This window comes from Bubalus bubalis, chromosome 7, assembly GCF_019923935.1.
Source record: "Bubalus bubalis isolate 160015118507 breed Murrah chromosome 7, NDDB_SH_1, whole genome shotgun sequence".
NCBI lineage: Eukaryota > Metazoa > Chordata > Mammalia > Artiodactyla > Bovidae > Bubalus > Bubalus bubalis.
In genome coordinates this window covers 17905924-17926583 of record NC_059163.1, presented here as the reverse complement: position 1 = coordinate 17926583, position 20660 = coordinate 17905924, and the positions used below count along the sequence as shown (strand labels likewise).

Below are 20660 nucleotides of genomic sequence, written 5' to 3'. Positions count from 1 at the left end.
GCCCTGTATTAGGTACTTCTTTAAGTGCTTTAATACATTAGCTTACCTAACTTTCTAAATAATCTTATGCAATGGGCATTATTATTATCCACACTTCACAGATGAAAAATTGAGGCTTCATGTGGTTAAATAATTTTCCAAAGACCACACAGTTTATAACATTTCCTAGGTGGTACAGTGGTAAAGAATCTGCCTGCCAACCAGGAGACGCAAGAGTAGCGGGTTTGATCTCCACTCCAACATCCCATGGCAAGATCCCATGGACAGAGGAGCCTGGCGGGCTACAGTCCCTAGGGTCACAAAGAGTCACATAGCTTATACAATGGCAGAGACAGGAGTTAAACTCAGGCAGTCTGATTCCTTGGACCATGCACTTAACCATGAAACTATACTGCCCCAGAGAACAATTCGAAATCTGTTTGCAGATTCACAGGCTCCTTTTCCCTGTTTCAGCAACTGAAATATAATATCATTATTTAGGAACCTAATATTATTTAAGACACAATTTAAATCTTCCCAGTTGTTACGTTTGAAAAGGTCATTTTATTTTTAATAGTATATGAAGAAGGGAAAGACTAAATAGGCCTTTTTCAAGTACACTATTTTAGAAATTTTGAGATTTCATTGTACATACCTATACTTTATTGGAGAAGGAAATGGCAACCCACTCCAGTATTCTTACCTGGAGAATCCCATGGACAGAGGAGCCTGGTAGGCTACAGTCCATGGGGTAGTAAAGAGTCAGAAATGACTAAGCAACTAACATGCATATTTTATTATTTTAAAAAATTATAATGTGCAATCTGTACATGTAAATAAAATTTAGAAATACAGTGTAATCCTTTCGTTATTCAGCAACCAGTAAGTTTCCATTTTGTGTCTATATTTTCTCAAATTTAATAAACTATACTTGTAATACCAACTCATATTAACACAAGACTTCATAACGTTTTGATATTTTTAAGCATCATATAACCTAGCCTGAAGGCTAAATGCAAGGGCTTAGAGTTAGAACCCTTGGGTAGAAATTCTACTCCAACATTAAAAAGCATTTCACCATGGTCAGTTACTTAACCCTTCTACGCCAGTTTCCTCTTATGTAAAACCTAAACAATATTAATAACAACTTACTTCACAGGAAATACATGTAAAACTCTTAGCAAAGTGCCTAGCATAAAAGTTGATCAGCATCTTCAAATACACACTGGGAAAAACTGGACACGTGTTATTTTATATATGAGGAAGTATGAGTTAAGAATCAAAGTATTATGTACAAAATCATATCAATGGTTAGAATTATGACAGGGGTCAGAAAAACAGTGCTTATTAATCCTTAGACCGAAAATAGTCTATGTTACATTCTTTTGGGTAAGTCCACCTCCTACTGCCTGAAAACTGCCATTCCTGGGCACTTCTGACATAATCACAGCATAATCTTAGTATCTGAAAATTTCAAATACCACGTATAAGCCAATATCCTTTTTAAGTCAATAATTAATGATAATGCAGTGAATACCAAAGTTAAAAGGAGCTGTAGGTCCTAGGGGGTTCATTAGACAGAATCATCAGCTATATATTACCCACATTTGCAAAAATCTAATGCTTAAACTTCAAATTTGTACATCAGCAGAATTATAAAATACGACATCTCATGGAATTTTGGCCTTGTTTCCAAATAATTACAAACTAAATCACATAGGTCTGTAGTTTTGTCAACCGAATGGAGGCAGTGAGAAGCAATGGATATCAACTGGAGAAAACTGGAAATAGTGGAGGACAGGGAAGCCTGGCGTGCTGCCATGCATGGGGTCGCACAGCTGGACACAATTTCATGTCTGAACCATAACAACAAAGAGAAGCAATTCTGAGTGGAGCAAAAACGGAGATTGAAACTGGAATCCCAAATCTTCCTCTCTGTCTTCCAACACAACTTTATTCCCTTAAAGTGGTGGAATACTGGAGCCAGCTTATATTGGTCATAAGAGCCAACTCTTTTCTTTTTGGAATATTGCCTACCAGTTGTTTAAAAACATAACCATAATTAAAAATTAAGTTCTATAAATTAAAACCTGAATAAATTGTTTTAAAACCAAAAGTAGCAAATACTCAGAACTCAGTACTTACGATTTTCTGGATTTTATTATTTGTGCTCGTGAGATACTCTACCATGGGGTGGTAATGTACATCTCTTCTCAAGCCACATTCATTAACACATCAGTTGCCTGAAATAGGTCACAGCAGGAGTCCTCACTCCATGGGAATCGGTAAATGCTGCCCACTGGGACCCTTCTCTTGCCTTCCTCCAGCCTGAGGGAGGCAGTTATTACCACGTACTAGAACAACACTGCTTTACAATTACAGATCAGTCAGTTGCCTCTATCTACCAATATTTTAGAAATCGAACTATAATGGTATCAAGAAAGGAGGAAAATGTATGCTTAAAAACTTGGCAACCTTAACAGCTTTTGAGGGCACTTGTATTTTCCCAGGCGATCCCTTCAAATACACAGATTTTCCCCAATATTGATAAGCATGTAGATTTCCTCCTTGTCTAAGAGATAAATTAATCATGCTTAAAAATTAAAATGCATATGCAAAACTGTCATACTCAAAACAGAATAAAACATACAATAGCACAAAGATAAAAACCACAAACTTCTCATTACTGATGAGAAGCATAAAGCAAAAGTTTAATAAAAGAAATGTATGATTGTAGAAGGCAGCTATACTTCCTGTCATGTCTGTGGCAGGAAAAGGGCAGGGATCTCAGGAGAGGAAGTCAGAAGGAAAAGAGACAGTGGGCATTCCAAGGGCTCTTGGAGGCCAGGTTAGAGACACTGGCTTTTCTTCAGCTATTGTTATTTTGACATTATTTTACTTTTTTATAGTTAAATTCATTTATTTTTAATTGAATAGTAATTGCTCTACAATATTGTGTTGGTTTCTGCCAAACATCAACATGAGTCAGTCATAGGTATATCTATGTCTCTTCCCTCTTGAACCTAACTCACATCTCCCTCTGCATCCCTCCTCTCTGAGCGGTTACAGAGCCCTGGTTTAAGTTTCCTGAGTCACATAGCAAATTCTCACTGGCTATCTATTTTACATATGGTAAATGTATATGTTTCCATGTTACTCTCTCCATACATCATACCCTCTACCTCCTCCCCCACCCCAACTGCATCCATAAGTCTGTTCCATGTCTCCTTTGCTGCCCTGCATATAGGTTCATCAGTACTGTATTTCTAGATTCCATAAATATGTGTTAATACATGATATTTGTTTTTCTCTTTCTGACTTCACTCTGTATAATAGGCTCTGGCTTCATCTACCTCGTTAGAATTGACCCATATGCATTCCTTTTTTTATAACTGAATAAAATTCCATTGTATATATGTACCACAGCTTCTTTATCCATTCATCTGTCCTAATTTTTTAAGGAATCTGCATACTGTCTTTCATAGTGGCTATATCATCAATTTACATTCCCACCAACAGTGCAAGAGGATTTCTTTCTCTCCACACCTCCTCCATCATTTCTTGTTTGTAGATTTTTTGATGATGGCCAGTATTCTTGCCTGGCAAATCCCATGGATGGAGGAGCTGGTAGGCTATAGTCCATGGGGTTGCAAAGATTGGACACGACAGAGTGACTTCACTTTCACTTTCATTCTCACCTGTGTTAGGTGATATCTCACTGTAATTTTGATTTGCATTTCTTTAATAATGAGTGATATCAAGCATCTTTCCATGTGTGTATTACCCACTTGTACGTCTTCCTTGGAGAAATGTCTGCTTAGGTCTTCAGCCCACCATATGATTGGATTGTTTGTTTTTCTGATATTGAGTTGTAAGAGCTGCTTGTATATTTTGGAAATTAATCCATTGTCAGTTGCTTCTTTTGCTATTATTTCCTCCCATTCTGAAGTTTGTCTTTTCATTTTGTTTATAGTTTTCTTTGTTGTGCAAAAGTTTTTAAGTTTAATTAGGTCCCAGTTGTTTATTTTTGTTTTTATTTCCATTCCTCTGGGAGGTGGGTCATAGAATATATTGCTGTGATTTATGTCACTGAGTGTTCTGCCTATGTTTTCCTCTAAGAGTTTTATAGTTTCTGATCTTACATTTAGGTCTTTAATCCATTTTGAGTTTTATCTTTATGTTTGGTGTTAGAAAGTGTTCTAATTTCATTCTTTTACATGTAGCTGCCCAGTAGCACGTAATGACGAGACTATCTTTGACTCATTATATATTCTTGCCTCCTCCTTTGTCATATTTTGACATAATTTTAGACTTGAAGAAAAATCACAAGGATAGTTCATAATAGTTCTCAGTCATTTAACAATCGCCACAGATTTTAGTAGTAAAAATTGTTAAGAACACACTTCTCAAACTTACTCTGAGGATGTCGGTCTTGAGCTGCAGCTCTGTGGGTGGGGCAGAGTGCATCAGTCCCAGAAGCGTGCCCATGTCATCGTCCCCATTGGGGGACAGCACCAACTGCTGGATCATCATCAGGGCATGCTGCCGACACTGTGGGTACCTCACTATATTATGCGCACATCTTGCGCCTCCAAATTCTCGAAAAATTCCTTGGAGGAGGGAGACAAAACAACAACACAGGTTAACTTAAAACATTCTAAGTCAGACGAACTCAAATCTGATCCATTTGTAGAAAGAGTAACTTAAAAGAAGCCATATAAAACCTACCCAGCAATTTTACCTCTTAAAGTAAAATACAAAATCTCCTTTTAAATTTACAATTACAGTAGAAAACTGTGGGATGTCAGCAAAGGCATATACAAATTTCCTCTAGGCTTCCTTTATGCAAGAATGCCCTGATACATTCCACATGCCCAATTTCTCCAAATCTCAACCATTCAGAAATTTCGTAGGTGGTTACCAAAATGACCAGTATTTTTATGCAGAGGCTTTACCAAGCGATACTTGAAATCAGTTTAGTAAAAGGCTTTTAGATGAACAATACTGCAAATAAATGAGATTTAAACTGAAAACAAGGCTTCCAAAATAGTAGCAAGAAAAAAGAGAATAAGTTATTCTTACAGTGAAAAAAATTATAAGGAATCAAACGTTTTAAGTTGGTAGAGGACACAAAAATGACAAACTCATAATACTGTAAATCAACTGTACTCTAATAAAAATGTTAAAAAAGAGATAAAGGTGGCTGAGCCCCTATTCATTAAAAAAAATAATAAACTCTATAATAGAAAGCATTGGTTGCTGTACTGTTCCAAAGGCTTTATGTAGACTGACTTATTTAATCTCCTCATCCCTTACCTGCTTACAGATAAGCATACGAGACATGCAGAAGTTGAGTAAGGTGTCAGGTCAGTGATACAGAGAGCAAGCAGCCAGCAGAATGTATGTCTCTATAGCCCTGTTCTATAGCCTGTGCTTTTGACCATGGATGATACTGTTCTTACATCAAATACCATCTTCAAGTATTAAAAAAACACATAGACCAAGTGATCCAAATTATCAGTTAGTATTTCCTCCAAAGTAATAGCATTCTATCCTTTATGCTTTTAGAGTACCTCGTATATGCCACTAATATAATAGCTCATATTAAACTGTCTTAGCTTTATTTGTTTAAAAGCAGGAGTGATATTTTATAAATACAGTTGGACTGTTCATTTCAGTTCAGTTGCTCAGTTGTGTCCAACTCTTTGCCACCCCATGGACTGCAGCACATCAGGCCTCCCTGTCCATCACCAACTCCTGGAGTTTACTCAAACTCATATCCATTGAGTTGGTTATGCCATCCAACCATCTCATCCTCTGTCGTCCCCTTCTCCTCCCACCCTCAATCTTTCCCAGCATCAGGGTCTTTTCAAATGAGTCAGCTCTTCGCATCGGGTGGCCAAAGTATTGGGGTTTCAGCTTCAACAACAGTCCTTCCAATGGACTGTTCATTAATGACAGGTTAAAAAAAGGATTAAGGAGAAGTTGAAATTAAAGATAAAGCAAAAGTAAAGTCAAGTCACTCAGTCATGTCCAACTCTTTGCAACCCCATGGACTTGTAGCCTACCAGGCTCCTCTGTCCATGGGATTTTCCAGGCAAGAGTACTGGAGTGGGTTGCCATTTCCTTCTCCAGGGCATCTTCCCGACCCAGGGATCGAACCCAGGTCTCCAGCATTGCAGACAGATGCTTTACCGTCTGAGCCACCAGGGGAGCCCAAAGATAAAGCAAAAGATTTACTAAATCCATTTTTCCCCTGGGAGAAGCAAGTTTTATTCTTTTCAGTATTTCCCTAAGGTTGTAACATTATAATACTCTGATTTGAATTACTGAATAATTAAGAAAATCACAATGTGAAGCAGATGTTTCAGGAAAATATTTAAATAAACAAAGTTATCTGACGAAGAGTCTGCACTATATAAGTAAACAAACAGAAAAAGAATATTTCAAACACAAGGCATATTATAAAAAGCAATAAAACCATAAGAATACATTTTGAAGTAATAATGCTGCTGCTAAGTCACTTCAGTCGTGTCCGACTCTGTGCGACCCCATAGATGGCAGTCCACCAGGCTCCCCCGTCCCTGGGATTCTCAAGGCAAGAACACTGGACTGGGTTGCCATTTCCTCCTCCAATGCATGAGAGTGAAAAATGAAAGTGAAGTCACTCAGTCGTGTCCGACTCTTAGCAACCCCGTGGACTGTAGCCCACGAGGCTCCTCCATCCATGGGACTTTCCAGGCGAGAGTACTGGAGTGGGGTGCCATTGCCTTCCCCAAAGTAATAATAATATTATATATTTTATCATTCATAAATTTAGGAAGGTCAAAAGTATTACATGTCTAGAGATGGGACAGTACCATCACTGAATCAATAGAATTTTCTCTAAGTGCCAAGAGCATCTCAGAAGAATCATTAGAGAAGATATAACCACAGGTACTATCTTACCAGTGCACTTGCTAGAAGCAGCTTCTCTAATTACCTGCATTTGTGTTTGATCCTTGAAGAAGCACTGTCAAAGTCTCCATGACTAACAAAGCCAGGTGTTTTTGGTCTTCAAATGAACTATTATTTCTTGAGTCCCCTAGGAAAAAGAATCAAAGGTCCGAATCACAAAACTTGTCAGCTTCTTTCTTTCTGGATTTAGGTTTCTTAAAACAAATTAAAATTTTATTTCTATTAATTTTACCACTAATACAAATGACACAGTATTGGGTTGGCCAGAAAGTTCATTTGGTTTCTTCCACAAGATGTTAAAACTCAAACAAACTTTTGGGCTGACTCAATATAACTTTTAAAAAAATGATACATATGCCTAAACTACCAGCTACCAAAAGTAAACTCAATGTTTATAGATGTTATTTTGGTATGGCTAGAAAGCTACAGTTATCTAAAAAATACTAAAAGGAAAAATGACAAAGTAAAATGTATCCTTCTCACAGATGCTTTCCTAATCAAAGAAGTGTCAACAAAGAAGAATGCTAGGTTTTAATACACCAAAGAGGAAAAAAAAGTTTGTAAGTAGTACTGTTTATTCAATTTAATTCATTCAACACATTTAATACTAAGTGCCAGACACTACTATGTTTTTATTAGAAAGAACAAAGAACATCAAATTTAAGGTACTTAATATATATGTGCATAAATATCACTAAAAAGATATACTAAACTAATGTGCTGTCTATAATTAATAAACACTTTGAGGCACCTGAACATCCCAATTGTTTCTAGAAGCTTTCTGTTTTTCCCTAACAAAGTAGAAGATGCTAATTATGTGGATCATAAATGGTTTCCTCAGTTTTACCTTAAATTCTCTTCCACCATGACATATTTGTCTCCTCCCCTGCCTTTTCCTAATTCTCTAACAGAGGTTGAGTGAACAAATTTTAACTTGTGGGAAATATTCACAAGGATGTCACAATTATGCACATTATCAAGTAATTCAAATCCATAACCAAATGAAAGACAAAACATGAACAAAACACCCTGCCCAAACTCCTCTGCCAAAGAGAATTAAAAGTAGGGAAAATGCTTTACCTTGTTCATTTAGTGCCTGAGTTGGATCCTTCAAGAGGGCAGCATATTTGTGCAAAAGGTTTACCATGACCTCCAAAAGGCCCACCTCCCTGAACACATCTTTAAATATGTAGTCATGTCGTGTAAACTTAAGAAGTGTTTTCATCGCGATAATGCTACAGTGATAAGAAGAGCTAGACTTTAAGAGGATGCTAACACTAATAAGTTCTTTACAAGGGATATAATTTAAGCTAAAAACAACAAACTCCAGCATCTCGAAGTACTTGTTTTGTACTTCTGGGAGTTTAGAAATTTTTTCTGCAAACTGTGACAGTGTGTGCTGTGATTCGAGGATGAAATAGTTGGCGTTGTCAGCCATGTAAATATTTGTGATGGCATCGAGAATGATGTGGGCGAGGAAGTTGGTTTTTGCTTTTAAAAATGCATTCTGAAGAACTGCAAAGGCCTGGATGTTTCTCACACTGTGACCTAAAGTAGAAAACCAGAACACAAAAGTAGGTGTTATATGATATTTTCATCATGGCAAAGTAATCTATTTAAGCAGATGATGAACTGTAATATTTATCATCTATTCACTAAGAACACTTCCTGTTTTCACAAAAGGTCTTCTTTTTCTTCATCAGGTTCAGTCATTTAATTAAAAATGAATAATATTGATTAAGCTTTTAATGCAGTATTATCAATATTCTGATTCCAGAAGAGTATACACTGAAACATCAGACGGTTTTCAAAAGAATAAAGCAAATTATACAGGTCTAGGCTTCAGAGTTTGGAAATGTGCAGGAGTGTTGCTTTTTACTATCTGTAACATTGTCCTTGACCATAAGGACAGTTACCTCTCAATCTGAAAAGACTTTTAGGCTGAAGAGAAAAGCAAGAATGGCAGCAGGAAACAGAAGGGGAAAATATCCTTGAGTTACAGCTTTCCATTTTTAATTACAACACTACAGCTTTCATAAATTTTAATTTGGAAATTGTTTCAAGCCACAAGTACAATTTCCTTACATATACATTTGTTAAAGCAATTTATGGCCAGCTACTAGCTATATTTATAAATACCTGATTTTCAAACACATCAGCTGGAAAAAAATATATATATACAATAGCTCTTATAAGGCAAATCACTGAAAATACTTGTAAAGAAATTAACATAGAAAGTATACAAGGCAAATGAAACCAAGCCTTTGCCTACAAAAATTGTCCTCAGGTTCACAACCATTAGGAATATAGAGCATTTGCAAGAGTGATCAAAATATTAACACAGTGCCTTACAGAATAAGATGGATTTTTGAAAGACGATGAACACAGAACTAGGAAAAATAATAAAAGGGGTTAGAAAGACTGCTCAGACATTGTGGCTTGGACATTATCTGAAAAGGCAAAGATTAAAAAATCTCTTCAGAATATATATATTTTTTAACTTTCTGTTTGTTTATAACATATAAACTTATTCCATGTGTGGCAAATGCCAAATCTTTATTTCCAGTTCCTTATTAATTTTATGCTTGTTCTTATTGAGGATATCGCTAACTTTTTATTACCTGCAGGTAGTTAAAAACCAAGCTTAGAATGATGAACATACAAATGCAAAAATCTGACTACATGTGACAAATAAGGTTAAAGAATACCTCTAATCAATATTTTGCATCTTTTAGCTATGTGACAATATCAATTCTCACCTTTAAGAAAAGAGTTTAAAGGAGATGAACTTGATGTAATGTGAAAAAAATTGGATCTTTTCAAGTTTCATTTTCATTATCTGTTTTTTTCTTTAAAACCTAATTTTAAGTGATGTCACTGACAAAAGATAAGGCACATTACCAACCAACCTCAAACGGGCTTCCCTGGTGGCTCAGACGATAAAGAGTCTGCCTGCAATTCAGGAGACCCAGGTTTGATCTCTGGGTCAGAAGATCCCCTGGAGAAGGGAATGGTTACCCACTGTAGCATTCTTGCCTGGAGAATTCCATGAACAGAGGAGCCTGGAGGGCCACAGTCCATGGGTCACAAAGAATCAGACCCAACTTAGCTATTAAGCACGCAGCACATATACAATGAAACTAAACAGAATCTAATAATATGGCTTTCTATCAGGAAAAATATCTAAAGGAATGACTGAATTATAATTCCAAAACTAGTGGCATACAAATTTGAAGTTTATATTAAATGCTGATGATATCAGGAGTAGCTATTTAGGACTGTCATAGCCATTAAATTACTACAATATTTAATTTGAGGAAGGGAGAATACTTAGATCTAAAGGATGATTAAAAAGGCTGCTCTATATAAGATAGGAAAATCCCTTAAATATTGACACATATGTGCTCTAATAATTTAATTAAACAGATGCATCCTGTATAAGTTTCAAAATTTGCATTAGCTGATTAAAATCTATTTGGCACACAAATAACTAAAATAAGAGTAAAGTAAGGAAGTCATTACAAAAGATGACAATCACCGTCTCATTACTCTCAAGCCTATACAAGCAGAAACAAAAGAAATGAATTATTCTAGGTTTAGAAAAATAAGGGTATATATAAGAAAGAACAGAGCTTTCCTATATTCAGAATCTAATGTAAAATGTAAAAGTTTATGTTTGAAAAAAGAGCCTAAATGGTACAAGCATAAGCAAAATGCAAAATGAAATAAGAATAAAGAAATGCAGACACTCATTTAGTAAACACACTGAATACTGTTTTTCAGATTCCAGGTCACGGGAGTTACGATTCCACGCAACACTGAGAGGATAGCGCTGAGGAACAGAAATGAATAGAAAGGTCAGCAGTTAAAAAGACACCTATATGAACATCTCTCCCACCTCCTTCCCTATCCCACCCCTCTAGGTTGTTACCAAGTCCCAGTTATGGCTGATTCATGTTGATATTTGGTAGAAACCAATGCATGCTGTAAAGCAATTATCCTTCAAATAAAAAATAAATAAATAAATAAAATTTGAAAGGAAAAAAAAAAATGATACTTAAAAGGGATCTCCCTAGTGGTCCAGTGGTTAAGAATCCACCTTTCAATGCAGGGGAGATGGGTTCATTCCCTGGTTGCAGAACTAGGGTCCCATATACTACGGAACAACTAAGCCTGAGCTCCACGACCAGAGAGTCTATGTGCCTTAATGAAGATCCACAAGATGCAATTAAGACCCAATGCAGCCAAATAAGTGAATTATCAACAAACAAAAAAGACACCTATGGTAATCCAGGTGAGTAATCTCTAGAGCCTCAACTAAGGTGGTGGCAATAGGGCTGTTACCAGAGGAAGAAAACTAATAAACGTTTAGGAAGTATAAGACATAAAATAACGAACAAATTATACATGTCAGTGACCAATCAGAATGGTGCCTGGCTGTAAACAATCCTCCGGGTTCTACTCCTGCAAGCCAACTGAACATGAGCCCTGGCCACATCTGCATCCATGATAGAACCAGCATAGATAAAAATCCCTTCAAAGTAATCCTGTGATGAACAATGCAGGACACTTTGGTTACTAGTGTGAACAAAAATGAAGAAAAGGAAAAATACATTATCCTTTTACATTGCCTAATATGTCATGAGAATTGATGTGTTATGAGAAAACATTTGTAATGGTGAAGTTACAGAAGAGTGCTGAAAAAGATAGGTATGGTCTTTTTTTATGAAGAGACATATTCTCTATTAAAACATGTATTTAAAACACTGTGTTTAGGGAACAAATGTGGAAGCTATAGAGAGTTCTGAATTACAGAGTACAACCTTGCAAAGATGTTACTAGCATAGTAAAGGTAAAAAAAAAAACAAAAAACCACCATGGAGTGGTTACTAAACAGGACTACTCCATTTTTCTTTGATTTTCTTCTTTTGAAAAAAAATCTATCGGCCGGTGAGGATAAAAAGGTTTATAAAGCTTCTACTATATAGAAACAGGAATCATTTTTAAGCTTTTACACAAACAGATACATTTACCAACTTCACTAATAACTCAGTTTACTTTTTTCTTTTAAATTTTATATTTCTATATTGTTTCACTTGATCTAAAATCAGCAATAAAAATAAGGTAGCTAAATTGTATCCATGTATACAGCAACATAAGGTAGGTATATTCATGTTTTCTCTTTTAAAAGTAATTATCACTGAATGGGTAAAAAGTCCTTGGTAACAGGAATTTTCTTTTCATCAATAATGAAAGGGAAACCAGTGAAGTTGAAGAAAGCATGCCCCAAAGTAGCCTGAAGAAATAATGGACAAAAAGTAAGATAAATAGTATCAACTATATCAATATGCCAGCAAATTTGAAAACTCAGCAGTGGCCACAGGACTGGAAAAGGTCAGTTTTCATTCCAATCCCAAAGAAAGGCAATGCCAAAGAATGCTCAAACTACCGCACAATTGCACTCATCTCACACACTAGCGAAGTACTGCTCAAAATTCTCCAAGCCAGGCTTCAGCAATACGTGAACCGTGAACTTCCAGATGTTCAAGCTGGTTTTAGAAAAGGCAGAGGAACCAGAGATCAAATTGCCAACATCCGCTGGACCATGGAAAAAGCAAGAGAGTTCCAGAAAAACATCTATTTCTGCTTTATTGACTATGCCAAAACCTTTGACTGTGTGGATCACAATAAACTGTGGAAAATTCTTCAAGAGATCAGAATACCAGAGCACCTGATCTGCCTCTTGAGAAATCTGTATGCAGGTCAGGAAGCAACAGTTAGAACTGGACATGGAACAACTGACTGGTTCCAAATAGGAAAGGGAGTACATCAAGGCTGTATATTGTCACCCTGCTTATTTAACTTCTATGCAGAGTACATCATGAAAAACGCTGGGCTGGAAGAAACACAAGCTGGAATCAAGATTGCAGGGAGAAATATCAATAACCTCAGATATGCAGATGACGCCACCCTTATGGCAGAAAGTGAAGAGGAACTCAAAAGCCTCTTGATGAAAGTGAAAGTGGAGAGTGAAAAAGTTGGCTTAAAGCTCAACATTCAGAAAATGAAGATCATGGCATCCGGTCCCACCACTTCATGGGAAATAAATGGGGAAACAATGGAAACAGTGTCAGACTTTATTTTTGGGGGCTCCAAAATCACTGCAGATGGTGACTGCAGCCATGAAATTAAAAGAAGCTTACTCCTTGGAAGGAAAGTTATGACCAACCTAGACAGCATATTCAAAAGCAGAGACATTACTTTGCCAACAAAGGTCCTTCTAGTCAAGGCTATGGTTTTTCCTGTGGTCATGTATGGATGTGAGAGTTGGACTGTGAAGAAGGCTGAGCGCCGAAGAATTGAGGCTTTTGAACTGTGGTGTTGAAGAAGACTCTTGAGAGTCCCTTGGACTGCAAGGACATCCAACCAGTCCATTCTGAAGGAGATCAGCCCTGGGATTTCTTTGGAAGGAATGATGCTAAAGCTGAAACTCCAGTACTTTGGCCACCTCATGCGAAGAGTTGACTCATTGGAAAAGACTCTTGCTGGGAGGGACCAGGTGCAGGAGGAGAAAGGGACGACAGAGGATGAGATGGCTGGATGGCATCACTGACTCGATGGACGTGAGTCTGAGTGAACTCCGGGAGTTGGTGATGGACAGGGAGGCCTGGCGTGCTGCGATTCATGGGGTCGCAAAGAGTCAGACATGACTGAGCAACTGAACTGAACTGATATCAGAATATACACAGCTCCTACTTACAAACAGTCCAAACCAAAGAGTTAAAATTTGTAAATGGCCATCCTTGCTTCATTCTGCCAATGTTACATAAAACAGCACTGTCACAACCATATTTCCTCATTTCCATTCCTGTGAAAAGACCGTCATCTCCTCTATAAACTAACAACACGCAATCCAAAATGAAGTAACAGAAAGTTTTATTTACATTATAAAAAAAAATATTTAGGAATAAATTTAAGAACAAGAAGGAAAGTTCTTTACAATGGACATTTATAAAACACTGCTGAGAGAAAATACCAGGACCTAAATAAGTGAAAAGCTGTATACTCATGAATTGGATGACGCAATGTTGTTAAGATGCCAATTCTCCCCATATTTGTCTACAGGTTCAATGTACTTCCCAATAAATATCTCAGCAGGCTTTTTCTGTTTTCAATAATCGACACAAAGATTACTAAATTTATGTGGAAGTTCAGAAGACCTAGAATAGCCAAAATAATTTTGAAAAGGAAGAACAAACTTGGACAACTTAAATGATTCCATTTCAAGACTTTAAAGATATGGCAACCAAAACTGAAGCAGCGTTGGCTTCAGGACAGACACATTAACGCAGCAGAATTGAGAAGAGTTCCAGATAAATAGTTATACAATCTTTTCGACAAAGAGTCCTAGCACATGTGCATATCTGTACTGGGAAAACAAATAAACCTTACTTCCAGCCATATACAAAAATTAACTTAGAATGTATCACACACTTTAACGTAAGAGTTAAAAATGTGAAACTCCTAGAAGAAACCAGGAGAGGATAATTGTGAATGTGGGTTAAGTAAGACTTCTTAAATATGAGGCAAAACCCATAAAATATTTCAAAAGTGCTAAACTGGACTTCATCAAATTTAAAACTTTTGGTCTTCAAAGATACTACCAAGAAAAGAAAAGGCATGTCAAGATTAAGAGAACATACTTAGGACTTATCCAGAATATCTAAAGAACTCTAAAAATTCCAATAAAACCAACAAAGCTATCAAACACTGGACACAGAGATCTGAACCAAAGTCGAGACACAGACAGCAAATAGGAATATGAAAAAAGCTTGAAATAATTTAGAAAAAAGTAAAAAAAAAAAACCCAAAACCCAACATATACTATTACATACTCAAATATCTAAAATTAAGGTTAACACCACCAACTGTTTTTGAGACTATAAAACAAATTCTCATTACATAGCTGATGTGAATGCAAAATGGGACAGCCACTTTAGAAAACAGTTTGGCAGTTTCTCATAGAGTTAAACATACATTTACCATATGAATCAGCAATTCCACTGCTTGGTTACCACCCCAAAGAAATGAAAATGTATGTCCACACAAAGACTTGTTTTATACAAATGTTCCTAACACTTTATTCATTATAGTTAAATAAACATCATCAACTGGTGAATGGATAAACAACTGCAGGATATTTAAACAATGATATACTATCCAGTATTAAAAAAGAGCTTCAGATATATCCAATAACATGGAGAAATACTAAAGCCAGATACATGAAACTACGTAATTTAGGAGTCTAGTTTACGTAATTCTAGAAACAGCAAAACCAAAGTAGATCAGTGGTTACCAGGGTAAGGGGGTGATGAGAGGGGACTGAATATAAAATGGAACAAGGAAACTTTTAGATGGATCAGTTTAGTCAGTTCAATCAGTCATGTCCAACTCTTTGCGACCCCATGGACTGCAGCACGCCAGGCTTCCCTGTCCATCACCAACTCCCGGAGCTTACTCAAACTCATGTCCACAGAGTCGGTGATGCCATCCAACCATCTCATCCTCTGTCTTCTCCTCCTCCTGCCTTTAATCTTTCCCAGCATCAGATTTAGATGGATGGAATATTCCCTATCATGATCATGGTGGTGACTGCACAACCACAAATATTTATCTAAACTCAAACCCAACACTTGAAAAGGATACATTTTAATATATGCAAATTATACCTCAATACTGCTGGCAAAAAACCCCCATATTTCATAATCTCTTTATGTGAAATAAAACCATTAATATCTCCTTGAGTCTAAACAAGCCATAAAAAAGATAATTTTGAGTCATAAATGAAACTCAGAATGATCCAATTTGATCTATTCATTTTAGAGAATATTACATCTATGTTTCTGAAGAAGCTGATATTTAGAAAGGTTATGCCACTTATGGGTAACCTGGGTTTTGACTCAGGGCAACGTCCCTTCTAGTTGATCTTGTTTTCATAGACATATGTCGCTGAATTCTCAAAATAATCCCTAGAGGTGCTAGGTTATATGTGAATTATCCCTGTTACAGATGAGATAAAATCAGGCAGAAATATGAGGAAGGTTAATTTAGCTGCATTAATTCTCTCATTACAAAATTACACTACTGTGTAACTAAATATTATCTCAGTGTCACAATCAGATTGACTAACCAAATAAAATAATGAAACCTAAAATAAAAATTATATTACGGAGCTATGTTTAGATGAATGCACAGAAAGAGTTAACTGTGGAATATTTAAGCTTGAGTCTATAAATTAGAAGCATTAATTTAATATTGTTCCTTAATATTAAATAAAATATTGAACAGCTCTGTAAAATACTCCTAGATTTTATTTATTTAAGAAGTTCTGTATAAACTATAAACGGAGGGCACATCTTATGGAAGTTAGTACAACAATTTCAATTTAAGTCATGACTTTTCAATACAATTTTCTCCAGTAAATTAAATTTAGTGTATTCTAGTATATCTATTTATTCTCATAGGCTTAAGAATTTATAACTGCTGGGTTCTACATTATAAAATACATAGATAATGTGCTGTGAAATTGAAATAACCAGATATGATGATATTTTCTGGCTAAATTTTACATGCAAATATCACCACAGCATTGCATATTGAGTATGTAACAATAATGTGAAAAGAACTATTAGAAGCCTGTGGGTTCACATTCTTTCAGAATGGGAAAGTGAAAATGAAGTCGCTCAGTCGTGTCCGACTCTGAGACCCCGTGGACTGTAGCCCACCAGGCTCCTCCGTCCATGGGATTCTCCAGGCAAGAGTATGGAGTGTGTTGCCATTTCCTTCTCCAGGGGATCTTCCCGACCCAGGGATCAAACCCAGCTCTCCCGCATTGCAGGCAGACGCTTTAACCTTTGAGCCACCAGGGAAGCTCAGAATGGTTAGCATGCATTTAAAAAATTACATAAACTATAAAACTTGTACTCTTACATAATTAAATGTTATTAATACGCAATAAGTTTTGTTAGTAGATTACTAGGTGAGAAAAGCCAAAGCTAGGAAATCTGAACTATAAAATGTATTCTCTGACCTGAAAGTATGTAATGTAACTTCTCTGTACTTAGGTTTCCTTAGTAAAATACCAACTGTTTGCACCTGTGCTTTCTATATATACATCTTATAGAGACAGGCATAGAGAGAGTCACTCCAGTTCCATGCACATAAAGCGGAAATGTGTGGGGTGCCAACATTCAACAGAGGCATGTTTGAATTATTAAACTGTTTGAATATTAAAATGAAATACTAAAATATAAATTTCATTGTTTTTATATTTTCATATTATTTTCAAGTATTTTATCTGCTAAAGACTGGCATTCAAGAAATTATACCATAAAAAGGACCAACCTTAATGAAAAACAGCATATTACCTTTATATAAATAACATAAATAAAGAGCAATCCGTTGGATACATTTATTCTTTCCTTATTTCTTTGAGTGGCTCAGAATGGGGCGGGTGGGTGGGGGGAGACTCACCTTTGCCCACAGGCTGAGGTACTGCAAATCCAGGCAATAAAAAGGGTGCCCCTGTGGTAATACCAGCTGGTTTTAGTTCATTGACACCATATGTTGTTAGGGAAGTTATCAGATTAACCAGATCTTTCAAGGCATCTTTGGATTCTGCCTCTTTTGCTTGTTCCAATCTAGGAAAAGTATGATTTAGCAAATATGTTTTCTCTTGTGTTGTATTTTAAAATTTAATACAGAAAGAAAATTTCTATTTTATATGCAATAAATAAATGTACAGACTACTACAAGAAGTTTCTTCTTATATTTTTTCCTATATAAACACATGATATTTTTATAAAGCTATAAATTTAATTATGAGATATGATGGTGTATTTGAAAGAAATTATGCCAATAGTCAGAACACCGGATAAATTTTGATTCTGCCATTAACAGTATTATTTTAGGTAAATCATTAATCTTTGGTAGAAAGTGTCTTAATATAAAAGGATTAGATTAAATATCTTTTAAGTTCCCTAAGGCTCTAAGGTTATAAGTTTCACTGTTTACAACCAAAAACCTTATTAACCATTTCTTTCCTAAGACGTTTTCTCCATTAATAGTTTTAAACAATGAATTCTAGGGGAAGATTTGTAAGACTGCATCTGCATTTCATTAATTAACTCAAATACTGGCATTAGAGTACATTTAAATACAGTTCTGAGAGTCTAACAATTTTTTAAAACAAACTTAATTCCTTTAAACTTGTCTTAATGTGAAAGTTGTGTTTTAATAATAAATATTTTTATACTATACAAAGAATGCTGTAACCTGTTTTTTTCATTAATTAGTGTTCTGCACATGCTTCTCCATGTCAGTATAAACTCGTCATAGATATGCTTTTTAATGGCCATGGAGAATCAGCCACAGACGTGGACAGTGGGACAGCTAGTAGCTATCAGAATTCAGGAGCACTAATACACATAAAACTTTGTTTGCATTTAGAATTGTATCTTTAGGATCAATAAACATACATTGAAATTATTGCAACAAGTTACCAACATTTTTAAGACTCTTGAATTCTCAAAGGACAGCATTAATTAGTAATATTAAATAGTTATTTCATAAACTTTCACATGTCTTCATTTGTAAATTAGGATATATGTGCAAAATTATATTCTTAGGGGTTGCCTACTATTAAGTAACAGCAACTAGGTCACACTGGTGTTAGAACTTAAAAGTTTACAAAACAGTGGTGGTTTACAGTAAATCAAACAACTTAAAACTGATTAATGGCCTGGGAACAACTAGCATGAATATCCTCTTCCTAATAAACTTGTAACCAGCTGTTTTTCCAGTATATGCAAGGAACATCTGGGATGAAAAAGAAGGCTAGTAAAACACTTTTAGATTGCTGCTGCTAAGTAGCTTCAGACTACTATGTTTTATATATACATTTTCAGCATCTCATTCATTCTGCAAAATTATTCTTGCTGCTAACTGTTTTAATAGCTCGATAGCATTGATATTACCATTAAGGAAAACCAAAAATATAATTAAGCACAAAGAGTTTACACTTCAGGAAGATGTTAATTAGTTCGTCCAAACTCTTCTCCCTCAGCTGCTAAGGAAGAGCAGATTTCTTCTTTACATCTAACCACTGAATCCACGTGTGCAACCTACATTTTCCAATTTAACTCTAAATTCACTCTTTGTACTCTCTTGACAGAATAGGAATAAAAAAAAGAAGTGATTAAAGCTAAGAGTATAAAGTATACCTTACATAAGTGATTGGCTGATTTCTTTTTCCCTATAGCCCAAACTACTTTACTTCCTTTGATGAGAAGACTGAGTAGACAATTAAAATACATTCTTATATTGTGGGGTTTTACCTAAGCAAGAGATCACAAAGGAAATTATATCCTTGCCATATCCGAAAATCATCCAGAAGAGTTTGGGAAACATCACTGGAATCTTTGAGGAAACAAGAAAGCCCAGCAAACATCTCAACAATTTCTAGGGGAGACAGGTCATCTGACTGCTGCATATTCTGAACACACGTAGATAGACATTCTTTTTCTGTAAAAACAAAGAAAATAAAGAACTGAATAAATATATGTGTGTGTGTGTATATAACTTACGTCAACTGCTCAAGAAAACTTCATTCTTAACTGGTATTTAATGAAACATTAAATTTTAGTATATTTATAAAATATGGTAAGATAAATGGTACACATTCTGAAAGCAAACAGAAGATTCCAATTGACTAGGGAAGCGATACCTCTAAATAGTAAACAAAGAGTAGTACAGGAAGTGTTGAAAATCAGTTGACATTTATAATAGTTTTTACATCATATTTAGAAGTTTTATTATTAAAAAGGATGATTGCCTGCCGCCAAATGATATTTTTGACCTTTATATTAATATAATAAAAAATGGAGAAACATTTAAAAACTCTCTTCTAAGTTAAGAAGAAAAATCTATTTAGTTAAAAGTTCAAATTAGAGTGCATCTAGACAATTAAGATACAGAAATACTTCAGGAAATAAAATTTTCAAATTTTTGTCTGTACGATACATGTACTAGTTTAAAACACAGTTACATCCCATGACTTCTGGGACTGGAGGCATTTCAAAAAAGACTTGCCCTCTCTTATCTTTAAAAAAAATTTACTTGTCTTAAGAAATCCAGGGTCATATAACAATAACTAAGAAGATTTAACACAGGAACAGAGGTAAGAAACATTTAATGACTGATGGACTTTAGGTAAATGAATAGATGTACTAGAAGCTATTTTGAAAGATTTTCCAATTTGTGTGTGTGTGTGTGTGTGTGTGTGTGTGTGTGTATGTAAGTGGACTGTTTGAGATGTTACAATTGTCTATTTCTCTTATTGACCCATTTTAAGGGATAGTTGACATATATTTATATATATGAACTAAAAAAATAAACAATTTCTTTTCAGTGCTGATAAAGAATCTACTCAATTTTATTCATGCCTCATTGGATAGATTATCTGTCTACTTATGAAATATCTTCAGAAAGAGTTTGAACTACAGCATCTCAAAAAATCTCTCTTCATTCAGCAAAAGAGGAAGGAAGAAGAGGCAATGAGGCAGAATTTGCATTATTATTATGACATCATTTACTTAAAGGTAAGGTTATTTTAACTCTCCTGGATATCCATTATTGAGAACATGAGGATTTTTTACATTTAAAAC

General features: G+C 35.5%; 1 protein-coding gene across 7 annotated transcripts in view; it reads right to left on the bottom strand.

Moving 5' to 3' along the window:
- WDFY3 (WD repeat and FYVE domain containing 3) overlaps positions 1-20660 on the bottom strand; it is a 287453-nt gene that overhangs the window by 140153 nt on the left and 126640 nt on the right. For all 7 annotated transcript variants that reach the window (XM_044945700.1, XM_044945697.1, XM_044945695.1 and 4 more), the window contains 5 exons: positions 19332-19518; positions 17470-17636; positions 8017-8484; positions 6962-7063; positions 4396-4589 (listed from right to left, as the gene is read on the bottom strand). In XM_044945700.1, the coding sequence (XP_044801635.1) occupies positions 4396-4589; positions 6962-7063; positions 8017-8484; positions 17470-17636; positions 19332-19518 (1118 nt within the window). The remainder of the gene's footprint in view (positions 1-4395; positions 4590-6961; positions 7064-8016; positions 8485-17469; positions 17637-19331; positions 19519-20660) is intronic.